Source organism: Macaca nemestrina, chromosome 4 (genome assembly GCF_043159975.1).
Source record: "Macaca nemestrina isolate mMacNem1 chromosome 4, mMacNem.hap1, whole genome shotgun sequence".
NCBI lineage: Eukaryota > Metazoa > Chordata > Mammalia > Primates > Cercopithecidae > Macaca > Macaca nemestrina.
Genome location: NC_092128.1, coordinates 16,864,043 through 16,877,081, shown reverse-complemented (window position 1 = coordinate 16,877,081; position 13,039 = coordinate 16,864,043). Strand labels below are relative to the sequence as shown.

Genomic DNA, 13,039 nt, shown 5'->3' with positions numbered 1-13,039 from the left:
CCTCTTTGTGTCCTAGGGATATCCGGGACCGACAGTCTTTCCCGATTATACCAATCCAGTATGCACTGAGTGGTGGATAGATCAGGTTGCTAAATTTCATGATCGTCTGGAGTTTGATGGAGTGTGGATTGTAAGTTATTATTGCAGACTCAAATTTCATTTGGAAACAGATATGCCAAATTTTCAGATGAGTTTTGACTTTGATGTGTAGTAAAAAATAATTCGCTTTACATAGTAGTATTAAAAATTATTTTACTTAATGCTGCGTCTATATCCAGTGAATTAGGCTCCTAAGAGCCTTAGGTTCTTATCTTGCATCTTTCATCAACTGGTTATTTCATTTTGATAAAGTTTTTGCTTTCTCCATTAACTGGTTGTCAGTTTAAAAATACTGTTTTATTAAAATGGTATTGTAATTGCTACTATTTGTAGCATTCATTCATAAAAATTTAAATTAATCATTAGATAATAATTTAATGAGGGTCTATATTTTTGTGGAAGAACAGTAGGAATTTCTTCAACAAATGTTCTCTGAGTGCCAATGTGCAAGGCATTGGAGCAGTCATTTTCAGAAGCACTCTGATGACTAAGATATGCAATGATTAAAAAAAATTTGTTTGTTACCAAGATTAGACATACTTATTTTTAATTCATGTAAGAAAATAGATTTGATCTTAATTGTATTCTCTTATTGTTCCTCACTCAGAGGAATAAAGGATAAGGACAGTTATACAATAGAAATGTTAGTTTATCTTAGGTTCTTACCAATAACAATAAAATCTTTACAATTTGTAGGCAGGGATCAACCTTTGAAACAGTATTTCTGAATTAGCTGATTGAAATCAATTGATAAAAGGTAAAAATGTCGTTTAGAAGTGGAACATACCGTACAAATATGTAACCTAATCCAATGACTCAATTTTGTAAAAGATAAAACAAAGGGTAAGAAAAGTTAGGGAGATTATTTAAAATCCAAAAAGCGGTTAATAAGGGACCCAGATATCCTGGCTCCTAGTTCAGTAAGCATTTCTCAACAGCTAAATGTAGCTCAATCGCATTTTACACTTGGTGTGTTTTGTGTCTTTGAAGGAAATGAATGAAGTTGCTAGCTTACTCCAAGCTTCTAATGACCAGTGTGAATCCAACAACTTGAACTTTCCTCCTTTTCTTCCTAGTAAGTTTTCACCTGTTTGCTGTGACGTAGGAATAAGCCATGTTTAAAACACCCTCAGTAACACTCAGTATGGTCAGGAGCAATTTCACTTCCCAGTCCAAGGGGTCTCCTAAACATCTGAACACTCCTCTACCGAAGTCTTTGCAGCAGTGTCGGGTCTCTGATTACCCTTTTGCTGTCATAACTCCAGGGCAAGCGTGTGACAAAGTCTGAACCTGCCTACCTCCCCTGGTTGCCCTTCCAGTCTAGAGTTCAAAATGCTTTCATCCTGTTCATTTCCCCCAAATCCCTCAGGTGTCAATTTTAAAATCTATGAGAATTTCAGGACACTTTCGGATACAAACTACCTTAAATTGAAGCAAACCTGTAATCTTCTTAACTGTTTTCTTTATTCTTTCCTTCCTTCTTTCCTCCTTACCCTCCCTTCCTTCCTTCTTCCATTTTTCTTTTTTCCCTCCCTTCCTCCCTCTTTCTCTGATCATTAACAACAGTTTAAAGCATCAGTGGTGCCTTCAAGGTCCTATTTATAGGTGCCATTTCTAGTCAAGGTCAATTTTCTAGTTTCTGATTTTGAAAGAATATGTGTGGAGGTGGTGGGTGGCGGTGGCAGTATAGAATAGACTATGCTCTGGCAACAAATAAATCCCAGTATCTCAGTGGATTAACACAATGATCGCTTACTTTTTACTCACATCATAGTCATTTGTTTTTTGCCCACATCATACTCTGGTGAGGGATGGGTAACTTGAATCCAAGTGGTGACTCAGATCTATGTCTGGTTCTTCCATCTCCTCAGAGACCTTTGTTTCTGGCTTCCTGGGTGAGGAAGAGAGAGGGTGGAGAAGATTTTATGGGCAGGCCTAGAAGGGAGGTGTACCCAATTTGCCCAAATTTCTTTGCTGGAATCTGGTCACGTAGCCTCAGCTTAACCTCAAGGGAAGGTATAATCTTCTTATATTTCCAGGAAGAGAACGCTGGCATGTTGGGCACCTGAACAGTCAGTGTATTCTGATTTGCCCACTTTACTTATACCCCTGAGACCAAGGTACAGCTGTTTCTTTAACTCCTTTTGGTCACTTAAGGAGTAAATAATTTTTTGGAGGAAGTCTTGACCTCTTGCAAAATCTACTGTTTGCTTTTTCGACTTACTCTTTGTTCTTCTCTGCTCTGTCTGTATTCCCCCATTTTTTTTCCACTCTGGATTCGTTTATCATGTTTTGTTTTTTCTTAATCTCTCAATCCTCTTTTTGGCCAAAACTAACTTTTGTTTTTGATTTTTTTTCCCCCTACAGAAAACCTCAATCCTATCACTTTCTGCTTGCTTCTGGTGGGGACCCCACTCGCTACCCTCAGCATTTTGTCTACTCACATATGACCGGCAACTTTTGCTCATAGCCAGGCAGCCTCTCCCATTTCCAGGATTGCATAGTGCACATTAATTAGCAAGAGAAAGAGCACTGAAGTGGTTGTGAATCTCATGCCACACGCCAAGCTGTGCAAGAAATAGAATTTTCTTCCCATCTTACATTTCTACTTAATTTCCAACTCCAAACCTTGCTTCTGTTATACTGGGTAGGAAAAACTCAACCTCAATCTTTACTGGTCCCACCACTTTCTGGAATTGTGCCTCACGCTCAGGTCCTAGGTATGGGCAAGACTTGGTGAAGGAAGGTAGATACGGCCCCAGTGAAGAGTTCACAAGGAGAGGAAGTGGCAGAGAAGACTGGCCGTTTTAGGCTTGAGGAAGGGGAAAATGCGAACAATGAGAATTCTCAGAGGCAGGATTTGAGTACTTACACATCAAACTATCAAACTACCCAAATGTCACATCTTATTTTTCTTTTCTTTTCTTTTTGGAGATGTAGTCTCGCTCTGTCGCCCAGTCTGGAGTGCAGTGGTGAGATCTCGGCTCACTGCCACTTCCGCCTCCCCAGCTCAAGCAATTCTCCTGCCTCAGCCTCCCAAGTAGCTGGGACTACAGGCGCCCGCCACCATGCCCGGCTAATTTTTGTAATTTTAGTAGAGACGGGGATTCACCATATTGGTCACGCTGGTCTCGAGCTCTTGACCTCAGGTGATCCACCCACCTCGGCCTCCCAAAGTGCTGGGATTACAGGCGTGAACCACCATGCCTGGCCCCTATTTTTCTTCTAAGTGTGACTGTATTATAAAAAAGAAAAAGTTCCATTTCTCTGCCTTCATACCTATACATTGTACACTCAATTTCTCTTGATTAAATATATGTAGATAAACATTATATGCTTTATACTTAGGCTCACATCCACTGTGTTTACTCTGAGCACGTTTCTCAGTTGCCTCCCCTCACCAGGATTCTTTGTGAGCTCGAGGGAATGCAGATTAATTTTAATAATTCATCTCCTTGGAGGGCTCAGTGTGAGCCCCAGGCAGGACATAGCATTTAGGATAGAATTTAAAATCTGGAATGGATTTGGTCAGGTGGAGATTGGTGGGGAAGGTACTGTAATCAGGAAGAAAATAATTGGGCTGCTATTTTGTTAAAGAAGGTTAATGAGGAAGTGCCTCACTAATGAGTATTTCCCTCCAGGAGTTCTGGATCACTTACTTTTTGCAAGAACTCTCTGCATGGACACGGAGTTTCATGGAGGCCTTCACTATGACATCCACAGCTTGTATGGCCACTCCATGGCAAGAACCACAAACTTGTAAGGACTTGGTTTTCACCCTAATTCTAGATATGTGGAGGTGGGAGGTGGAGGTGGAGGGTTTTTCTTCTGTTCTATAAGTAACATATTGTTCAAATAATTTTTGCATTTATAGAAACAGAAAAACTCTGTTCTTAGAGAGTATTTAAGAGTTCCTCTCAAGAACCAAGTTCCTTGGTTTCTGTACAGGATTATTTTTGATTGGCTTATGGCTAAGGAGCTTATTTCAAGGATACTAGCAGGCAATACTATGTAAGGCATTTAGAGTCCTCAGCTAGAAGTCAGCTCTTGCTTGGATCCTTTTACTGAATGCACTAGGATTGCTTGATTTTAGCAAATAAATATACAGGACACCAAATTAAATTTATGTGGGACATTCTCATACTAAAAATTATTCATTGTTTACTTGGAATTTGAATTTACCTGTATTTCCTTTATTTATCTGGAAATGCTACACCATGACCTTCTATTTCCTTCCCAATGTCCTGCTTGTCTACCTCATAATCCTCCCTTCTACCCCAAGACACACATACACACGTGCACACACCATCACCATCACCACTGCCATCATTACCTAACACCATCACCATTATCATAACCACTACCATTACCACCACTACCACCATTATTGCCATCACCACCACCATCACTACTGCTACTATCACCATCACCACCACCACAGTTGTCACCACCATCCCCCACCACCACCACACTCACTACCACCATGACCACCACCCACCATGACCACCATTCACCATCACCATCATAACCAACACCACTATCACTGCCATCACCACCACCACCATCCCTACACCACCATCACCATCATCACTATCCCCATCACCACCATGACTATCACCATCTCCATTACTGCTGTTGCCACCACCACCCATTATGAAAGTCTACCAAGGAGACAAATGTGTTCTTCAAACCATTACATCCTTTATATCTTGTCAGGTAGATTGTTTACTTGTGACTTTGTAAACTGAGAAATAGCTCCTCTTCTCACTCTGCAGTTTCTTCTGTGGAAGATGGTATAATACAATCATTATACCTAAGACGGCAAGAAAATTTGGGGCCAGGCTTAAGATTTTAATTTGAATTTGCAGCACAGATGGGGAAACTAAAGTGTTAGAAGAGCTGCTGTGGATCCTCCAGTGGCTTTGGAAAGAGCATCTTTGTCTTTCTCGGCTTCTCTCCTCCTGTTTTGGTGTTTCTAGAGCACTGTTGTGCTCTAGAAGACAGGGAGACTTTGATAGGCTTATGGGACCTGTTTTAGTCCTTTTCTTACTTGACTTCTCTTTCTCTGTGGTACTCAAGGCCATAACCACTCCTTTAAACTCAGCTCCTTCAGTCCTTAAGAAACTGCTCTGTTTCTTAAGAGTGTGGTGTGGTTTCTTAAGGGTGTGGTGGCTCACGTCTATAATCCCAGCACTTTGGGAGGCTGAGGTGGGCAGATCACCTGAGGTCAGGAGTTTGAGACCAGCCTGGCCAACATAGTGAAACCTTGTCTCTACTAAAAATGCAAAAATTAGTCGGGTGTGGTGTTGGGTGCCTGTAATCCCAGCTATTTTGGAAGCTGAGGCAGGAGGATCATATGAACCCGGGAAGCAGAGGTTGCAGTGAGCCGAGATCATGCCATTGCACTCCAGCCTGGGCAACAAGAGTGAAACTCCGTCTCAAAAAAAAAAAAAAAAAAAAAAAAGATACTGCTCTTCCTGGTGCCTCTGCTCTCTTTCCAGCTGTTCCCTCTCATCTGTGTGCCTGGATCTTTTCCATCAGCTCTTTCACTGTTGATGATTCTTAGGAGTCCATCCTCTGGCCTCTTCTCTTTACAGTTGATGCCAACACATAGGTAATTTATTTCTTTTCATGGTTTTCACTGTAATTAATTCTAATGATTTTAAAATCTATAATTCTTCCTGGGGTCTTTCCCCAATTTTTGGACACAAATATCCAAAACCATCTTCTGATGTTGTCTACTTGGATGTTTTGTAGTACCTCAAACACCGTTCACCTTGCTCTGTTACCTGTTTTCACCTAATCTTCCCACTGTAGCTGATCATTTTCAAAACTGTTAAATTCTTTTTTTTTCGAGACAGAGTTTCACTTTTGTTGCCCAGGCTGCAGTGCAATGGCATGATCTCAGCTCACTGAAACCTCCGCCTCCCGGGTTCAAGCGATTTTCCTGCCTCAGTCTCTCCAGTAGCTGGATTACAGGCATGCACCACCACGCCTAGCTAATTTTATAGTTTTAGTAGAGACAGGGTTTCTCCATGTTGGTCAGGCTAGTCTCAAACTCCCGACCTCAGGTGATCCACCCGCCTCGGCCTCCCAAAGTGCTGGGATTACAGGCATGAGCCCCCACGCCCGGCTGAAACTCTTCAATTCTGTATCTTGGTTGGTAGCAACAGCATCCCTACATCCCAGACTCCCAAGTGAGAAGCATGACACCATCCATTATGCCTTCTGTGCCCTCACATGCAATCAGTCCTTGATCTTTGTGATGTTACTTTTGAAACATTTCTGTAACCACCTCCCTTTTTCCCCACGAATACTTCTTAATTAGGTTATCATCATCCCTCACACAAATCATTACACTAGGCCCAGAACTAATCTCCCTGAATTTACCCTTATCTCTCAATAACCTGTCCTCTACCCTTTCTACTTGAAGCATAGTCCAAGGAACAGCTGCATCAGCATCACCAGAAAGCATTAGCATCTTGGACCTCAACCCTGAACTTAGGAACCAAAACCTGCATTTTATCAAGATCCCTGGGTATATTGAATGCATGTTAAAATTTAGAAAGCACTACTGTACATTCCTGACGAAGTGACCTTTCTAAAGCACAGTTTGCTCATTTCTCTCCCCGGTGTAAAATTATTTATGCCTTGCTATTTTTTATACAGTAAAATTCTTAGCATAACCTGTAAGGTACTTTATAATCTAACCCTTTCTTACAATTTTTCTCTCACCTTTGCAGCTTCTTGTTGTTCCCACATCCAAGGGCTGTTCATTCTTCCATGCCTTTCATGTGCTATTTGCCCTGCACGAGATGGCCTTCCTGACCCTGTCCATTTTGCACATTATACTTACCTATAAAACCTCACCTCAGATCTCAATTCTGGAAACTTTCCTGACAGTTCTAGGAAAAGATTATTTCCCATTTTCTGTGCCACATTTGTTCATATTCCAATATGCTTAGTACGCAAAAAACATGGTATCAATTTTTAGATGCTCATTTTCTCTCTGCTGGATTGTAAGTTTTTTGAGGGCAAAGTCACCTCATATCATTAGCTTTATCAATAGTGTGTATACTGAAGACACTTCGTTGGATAAATGCCTGGCCTGAGAGAGAGAAGAAGGGCAGGACCCAGCCCCTGATGACTTCGAGGCAGAGACTGGGTCGGTGTTATTTTCCAGCACTATTTTGTCCTCATGACTTTGCATTATGTTAGATTGTCCAGATGAGAGTTCTTGTCCAGAAAATGTGAAAGTTGGTATTTTGGTTAAAAAAAAAAAAAAAAAAAAAGCTCTAGGAAGAATGACGTATATTTCTGATTCATTGTCTTCTCTTTCTTTGTCTTTTCTCTCTCATTCTATTTTTCCTGAGAAATAAACTGGATAAATAAGACTCAGTTTCCTCATCTCTGAAATGAGAGAGTTGGGTTGGTATTCCCATAGTCTTCTGTTCTGATATACTTTTATTCTTAGATGCTTCTATGTAAGAATGAGAAGTGGCAAACAGAGTGAATAGTCAGGGTAAGAAAGAAAGTGTAAAAAAGGGTTGGAGGAGGGGAAGAAAGTTTCAAATTGCTTTGTTGCCAGTGGCTCCATGTGGTAAAAGTGCTATAAAATCAAGAATGGGTTGGTTAATATATTCTAATAGTTATGGTTAATAGTTAAAAGGTAATTGTGATTGAACGAATAGGTAGGTGTCTTTCTAATTTCTCTGGCCAGGCATAATGGCCTATGCTCCCAGAGGACAGTGGAGATAAGTGGAACTTGGTCTTTGGGCAAGAGGCAGAAGTGGATCAAAAAATGGATAAGATTAGGCCGGGCGCGGTGGCTCAAGCCTGTAATCCCAGCACTTTGGGAGGCCGAGACGGGCGGATCACGAGGTCAGGAGATCGAGACCATCCTGGCTAACACGGTGAAACCCTGTCTCTACTAAAAAAAATACAAAAAACTAGCCGGGCGAGGTGGCGGGCGCCTGTAGTCCCAGCTACTCGGGAGGCTGAGGCAGGAGAATGAGGAGGCGGAGGTTGCAGTGAGCTGAGATCGCGCCACTGCACTCCAGCCTGGGCAACAGAGCAAGACTCTGTCTCAAAAAAAAAAAAAAGATAAGATTTTCATTCAATGGGATCTGGACATCAGAAGAACTAAAGTCATTGGTCTGATAAATATTTGGCTCAACCTTAAATGGAAGTATAGTGTGGGGACAGTGGGTCAAGCAGGAATAAAATTACCCCCACCTCTAGGCTGAAAGCCGAAGGAGACTAGATTCTTTCAGTGATCACAACCTGATTATAAATTGGCCAGACTTGGGGGATAGAAAAAAGAAAACTAAAAGATACAATACAAAACACAAAGTCCCTGAGTAAGACTGTTCCTTTCATATGTAAAAAGAACAAAAACAAAACGAAACAAAAAACCCCCGGCAGTTATCTAATCTGTTTTACCATAGTAACAGCCTGCTTCTAAATAAACTGTAACCACAGATATCTTCAACCCTGTTTCGGTTTCACTCTCTGTAAGCTGAATGTGTTTCTTTCGTGATTGATGATTACAGAGTATAATAAACCTGCAGCCAGTGGTAATAAAAGCAAAGTGTCAGCCAGTCTACATTAAAGTAGAAGTGGGGATAGGAGTTGAGTGACTCCTCTCCTCCAACCTACTCCTATTTTTGACAGTAAATTGACAGAATGAAGCACTTTACTTTCTTAAAGCAGTTTTCCATTTCAACATTTTCTCCCTTTTGCCATTATAAGCCATTCAGTATTTATAGACTCTCCAAACATCCCTAGGAAAATGAAGTGAGGAGGCCTTGGTGACTGTGATAGTGTCTTGAGGAATTGCCTGGTACCTGGTGATAAAGATTTGCAGAGAGAGGTTTTAGGAAAAGATACACTTGTCTCAGACCATGCATTAGAAAGCAGGAAAGAAGAGCTTGCCTGTGAAGAGCTAGCAGCAATTGTGGCTCAGGTCTTCCTGTCCTCTAATTGTATTATTGTTCAATTTTATAACTCTAATGGAAGATGTGGGCTTTTTACCACAGGGGGAAAAAACAAAAGAGGAGAGTCATTTCAATAAAATGCCTATTCAAAAGGTGTCCAGAATGAAAGCTAGACAAACAGCCTACATCCAACCATAGGTTACCCCACTGTTGTTCATCTGTGCCCCTGAAGTAATTACCATTCTGAATGCTATGCTTTTAATTTCTTTGCTTTCATTTCTTTCTTTCTTTTTTTTTTTTTTTTTCTGAGACGGAACCTTGCTCTGTCGCCCAGGCTGGAGTGCAGTGGAACGATCTCGGCTCACTGCAACCTCTGCCTCTTGGGTTCAAGCGATTCCGCTGCCTCAGCCTTCTGAGTATGAGTAACTGGGGCTACAGGCATACACCACCATGTCTGGCTAACTTCTGTATTTTTAGTAGGGACGGGGTTTCACCATGTTGGCCAGGTTGGTCTCGATCTTCTGACCTCGTGATCCACCCGCCTCAGCCTCCCAAAGTGCTGGGATTACAGGCGTGAGCCACTGCCCCGGCCTGCTTTCACTTCTATATCATTTTACATAATGTGTAATATTTTATATATAATACAATGAAAATAATATTTTCTATGTTAGTTGTTTTTAACTTTATAGAAAGTATCAGATGTGATCTTTTGAGACTTACTCATTTCAATGACTCTTATTTTGCTTAGATTAAAATTTGCTAACATTGAGAATTGCTAAGAATAAGTCTGAAGTTTCAGAGGAACCCAGGGATAAGTTCTGAAGTTTCAGAGGTGTACCAGCTGGTGCATGAACTCTCCTCTCAGTCCAGCAGAGGGTGCAGAGCTCCCATCGGAGCAGGTGCTGTGCTGAACAGGATTATGCATGACAGGAATTCGTGGAACCAAAGGACATTAGAAAGAAGATGGGACAAATAACCCAAATCATGGTTCCAATGTACTGTTGACCAAAAGGACCAGACCACAACCAGATCCAACCAGATAGAGAAAACAAAATCAGGGGATGGAAGCCTAAAGAAATTGCTGTGGGGGCTAGAATATAGAGGTTTGTACTGTCTTATATGAGATCTGAAACCTTACCCAAAAATGGGAAAGAAGCTCTTAAATAGTGCTAAGTTTATGACACCTGGTTTATGACACCCTCATGTTGTTTTCTCAGTTTGGTTAGAAAGTCCATTGCTGCTCTTGTTGTAAGGTGAGTCCTAGACATTCACAGCCCACCTCACACTCCACTGGCTGTATTCCTTTCCAGAGCCCTGGAGACCGTCTTCATGAATAATAGGAGCTTCATCTTATCCCGTTCAACTTTTGCTGGATCTGGCCAATTTGCTGCTCATTGGCTGGGGGACAATGCGGCCACATGGGATGACCTCCGATGGTCAATCCCCACTATCCTTGAGTTCAACCTGTTTGGCATCCCTATGGTGAGCCTTATTTCCAACCAGGGAACTTTAACCCTTTGTCTGTTGACATTCTTTTAATTAGCAGTCTTAGAGATTATCTGAAAAACCAAGGAGCATGTTCCAAGGTGATATGTATTGGAAAAATCAATTTTTATGTGCTACCTGAGCTGCCTTCTGAAGATAGAATGGTAGTACTTTATCACTGAGTTGTCATCCGTGGAATCTCTGAAGATAGGAAGGAGACAGCATGAATAAAATGTATTAGTATCACAGGAAAATTCCATCAAGAGAGCATTAGTAAATAAGAAAGTATGAAATTGGGAACTGAATATTAAGGAACAGCCTCAACACAAAGACCATTGTTTGCACTATCAGTGAGTCCGTGATGGATTCTATCTTGTTTCTCTCCTTTGCCTGGGAGTGTGCCCTGTGACTCTGGGATCTCCTTAAGCATGGAATGATGTGACTAAGAGGTTCTCCTTTCCCTTATCAGGTAAGTACTCACTACATGCTTTCACATCTCATTGACTACTGTGCTTGTATGTGTGTTAATTCTCCAGGTAGGTGCCAACATCTGTGGTTATACCAACAATGTCACAGAGGAGCTCTGCAGAAGGTGGATGCAGCTTGGAGCATTTTATCCACTACCAAGGAATCACAATGGGCCTGGGTTCAGGGTAAGGTCACCAAGAGAAGTGATGGAAACTTTTTGGATTAGCTAATCTACTGGCTCTTAAAGAGGATTTGAGGAAAATAGCACTACAGGTTGGCACTAACTGCAGAAGAAGGATAAAAAAGTCTTGTATCATAGCCTTAAAAAGCAGGGTATCAATCAAGGTGAGGGTGCATTGGAAGGGGTATGTATATACTGAATGATTTTATTCTTGGAAACTCACCAACAAAGTGAGAAGATTTGTTAAAGTTGCTATGGTGCTGCCATCACTTCTGTTACTATCTTATATAAGATAGGGCAATTGGAATTTGTTGGTATTTTATTTCAATTAATACAAGGGAAATCCCTCATAGGTATGGAGGAGCAAGGAGAAAGAATTTAAAGAGGCTTAGGCCAGTGATCTTAAAATTTCTTTCACCTTGTTGAAACATTCTACCTTTCTATGAATAGTTGGGAGGACTTACCAACTATTTCTCATGACTCATTCCACCTTTAGGATCTTCCACCCAAAGTAGTAGTTTTGATGGGCAAATACATAGAAGTGGGTTCAAAGTCCCCTCTAAGGAGGTGGTTATGATGATGGCAGAAGCAAGTAGGGTGAGATATCCTTTCTTTTAATAAAGTAATCTTAAGTTGAAATATTTTCAATTGAGTGGTTTAACTCTTAATAGGTTCATTAGAATAACTTCCTAATGATCATTTTAGCTCCAGCTCTTGACTTTGTCTTTAACCCAGGAAGGGTTAACAGTCAAACCTTCAAAGTATTTTATCCCTGGGCTCTTCTGGCCACTTATGATCTGGAGAGAGATGAATTATTTCTAAATGTCTAAGCAGGTGGCTGGGAGCAGGTGGGTGGGTGCTCTTCATGCAGCCATGTCCTGGAAGACTTACATAGATGAGGGCACTCAGATAACCCAGGAAGCTAGGTTTAAACACATGTTTTCTTTTGACTAAACTAGCTCTATTCAATAAAATTATAAGGACAGCCACATATGTCAGTTTAAATTTAAAAAGTACAAAGAGGCTGGGCACGGTGGCTCACACCTGTAATCCCAGCACTTTGGGAGGCCAAGGTGGGAGGATCACCTGAGGTTGGGAGTTTGAGACCAGCCTGACCAACATGGAGAAACCCTGTCTCTACTAAAAATACAAAATTAGCCAGGTGTGGTGGTGCATGCCTGTAATCCCAGCTGCTCGGGAGGTTGAGGCAGGAGTATCTCTTGAACCCGGGAGGCAGAGGTTGCAGTGTGCCAGGATCACGCCATTGCACTCCAGCCTGGGCAACAAGAGCAAAATTCTGTCTCAAAAAAAAAGTACAAAGAAACAGGGACATTATTTTAAAAATACTTTATATAGCTCAATATGTGTACATAGATGTGCGTGTGTGTGTATTACATAGCATTATCATTTCAACCTGTGTTTAACACAAAATATTATTAACGAGCTATTTTATATCCTTTTCATTTTACTAGGTCTTCAAAATTTGGTATGCATTTTACACTTGTAGTATATCTCAATTTGTATGCTAAGATTTTTTGTATGCAGTTGAAGTAAAATGCTATTCTACCAAAGCAATAAAGTTGGTTTAATGGAAACAAAAATTACACTGATTCAGTTCTAAGATTTATATTTAAAGTAACTGTCATCAAATAAAATGTAAAGTTTACTTCCTCAGTCTCAATAAACACAGTTCAAGCATTCAGTAGCTTCATGTGGTTCGTGGCCACCATAGTGGGCAGCACAGCTCTGGACTTTCTCAGTTGACAACCAGGGTGATGGAGGCTGTGGAGTGTTATTCTCTTTAATATTTGACCTCAGGGTTTTCATGAGCCCTACGCTGGGTTCCTAGAGTGGTCTCATGGAATCATTC

At 41.1% G+C, this 13,039-nt stretch overlaps 1 protein-coding gene across 1 annotated transcript in view; it reads left to right on the top strand.

The window, feature by feature from the left end:
• LOC105471250 (maltase-glucoamylase 2 (putative)) overlaps window positions 1-13,039 on the top strand; it is a 96,471-nt gene that overhangs the window by 14,334 nt on the left and 69,098 nt on the right. Inside the window, exons 11-15 of the mRNA XM_071094122.1 lie at window positions 17-130; window positions 1,090-1,174; window positions 3,741-3,858; window positions 10,346-10,517; window positions 11,057-11,173. Coding sequence (XP_070950223.1) covers window positions 17-130; window positions 1,090-1,174; window positions 3,741-3,858; window positions 10,346-10,517; window positions 11,057-11,173 — 606 coding nt within the window. The remainder of the gene's footprint in view (window positions 1-16; window positions 131-1,089; window positions 1,175-3,740; window positions 3,859-10,345; window positions 10,518-11,056; window positions 11,174-13,039) is intronic.